The sequence below is a fragment of the Propithecus coquereli genome, unplaced genomic scaffold (assembly GCF_000956105.1).
Source record: "Propithecus coquereli isolate 6110/MARCELLA unplaced genomic scaffold, Pcoq_1.0 Scaffold218, whole genome shotgun sequence".
Classification (NCBI taxonomy): Eukaryota; Metazoa; Chordata; class Mammalia; order Primates; family Indriidae; genus Propithecus; species Propithecus coquereli.
In genome coordinates this window covers 383,578-385,025 of record NW_012146967.1, presented here as the reverse complement: position 1 = coordinate 385,025, position 1,448 = coordinate 383,578, and the positions used below count along the sequence as shown (strand labels likewise).

The window sequence follows — 1,448 nt, the reverse complement described above, 5'->3', positions numbered from 1 at the left end:
AAATGCTTCTTTGCACTCTTCATTGTAAGTATAAATACATTTGTAATCAAATAAATTTAACCACTTTTCCTAAGATACTACAGTTTATATACCGTGCCCAGGTTGAAAAGCCTTAACTGCGACCTTGATTGAACTTCTTACAATTCTGCAGAAGTCACCTCACTATCCTAATGTTTCTGAAAAGCTGTATATAAATCTAAACGTATTTCAAATGCTCAACAGAAGGCCAAGGGTAAACAGGAAACCTGTGGTAAATTCTTTCATAAGGTAAATTAGCAGCATCAAATTTTTTACTCTTTCAAGTATGACATTTTACACAGCAAGTATCTTCTTAAAAAATAAACACATACCAAAAAATGTAAAAAGAAGATGTCCTAAAGATATACTGTTGTGCTACAGTCAGAATACGCTAGAAACATTTTATACTATACCTGTTCCAAAGTCTGACTAGGAAGATGTGCCTCTGTCATAACCAATCCATAACGCTGAGTAGCTAAATTTCTCATTTCACTGTAAGTGGCCCAGTCATGAAGAGCTACTGTTGTTAGATTGTAGAAAGTCTTGTCTAGGTAGTGAGTTACATAAGCTACCCAAAAAAAAAAAATCCAAAACATTTTTGATTCATGAGACAATACAAAAGGAAGAGAGATGAAACAAGGAAAAACCACCTTGTCTTTGAACATTAAATTTCTTTCTTTAAAATAAGGTGCTAGTAAATAAAAATGAGGAAATAAAAAGGAATTAAAGAATAAAAGAACAAAAAAAAAGATACCCTCAAAGTTTTATTTTGTTCTTTAAATAGTTAGGGTTAAAATATACATATAATATGACTCTAAGAAGAAAAACAGAACACTTACCTCGAATGTCAATAAAACGATTAAAAAACCGAATTGGATTCAGAGAGAAAAAAAGGGCCAGGTCTTTCATGCCAACTTTGAAAGGGTTTCGGTCATCCAGCTTTAAATGAGTATGCACAGAAAGTCGCAGATCCTTCTCTATTTCTTTGCACAACTTGTCCAGCAAATGCTATTCACAAAAGATTTGATACTTTAAATTTTCAAAATGATACTCCAATTGTATTGTTTCCCTACGTGTTTATGCTTTGATCTTTAGAGTTTTATAATAAGTGCACTGATGAAAAAAATTGACAAACTGATTTTTTTGTTTAAGAGTCTAAATACTCCATGGTATTTAAAAGAAAGTCTTATTTTTTTTGGGAAAGTGAAAATAACTTTGTTCTCCATTTTAAACCAATAATTTGGGGGGATGGTCAGAGAGCAGTTACATGAATTCTAACCCATTATTTTCATTAATACTTTAATATCATTAGCTTTTGACTTTCTTTTCAAGGATATTAAAAAAATCACAAAATTCATTGTGCTAAAGATAATGAAATTAATCATCTTTTCTGCTCTGTCATGGAGTTCTAAATTACTGGCCACGTATTT

General features: G+C 31.2%; 1 protein-coding gene across 1 annotated transcript in view; it reads right to left on the bottom strand.

Annotated features, from left to right (window-relative positions):
* The window catches only part of KIAA1033 (KIAA1033 ortholog), a 97,608-nt gene that overhangs the window by 34,110 nt on the left and 62,050 nt on the right, over positions 1 to 1,448 (bottom strand). Inside the window, 2 exon segments of the mRNA XM_012644693.1 lie at positions 432 to 586; positions 858 to 1,026. Of these exon segments, the coding sequence (XP_012500147.1) occupies positions 432 to 586; positions 858 to 1,026 (324 nt within the window).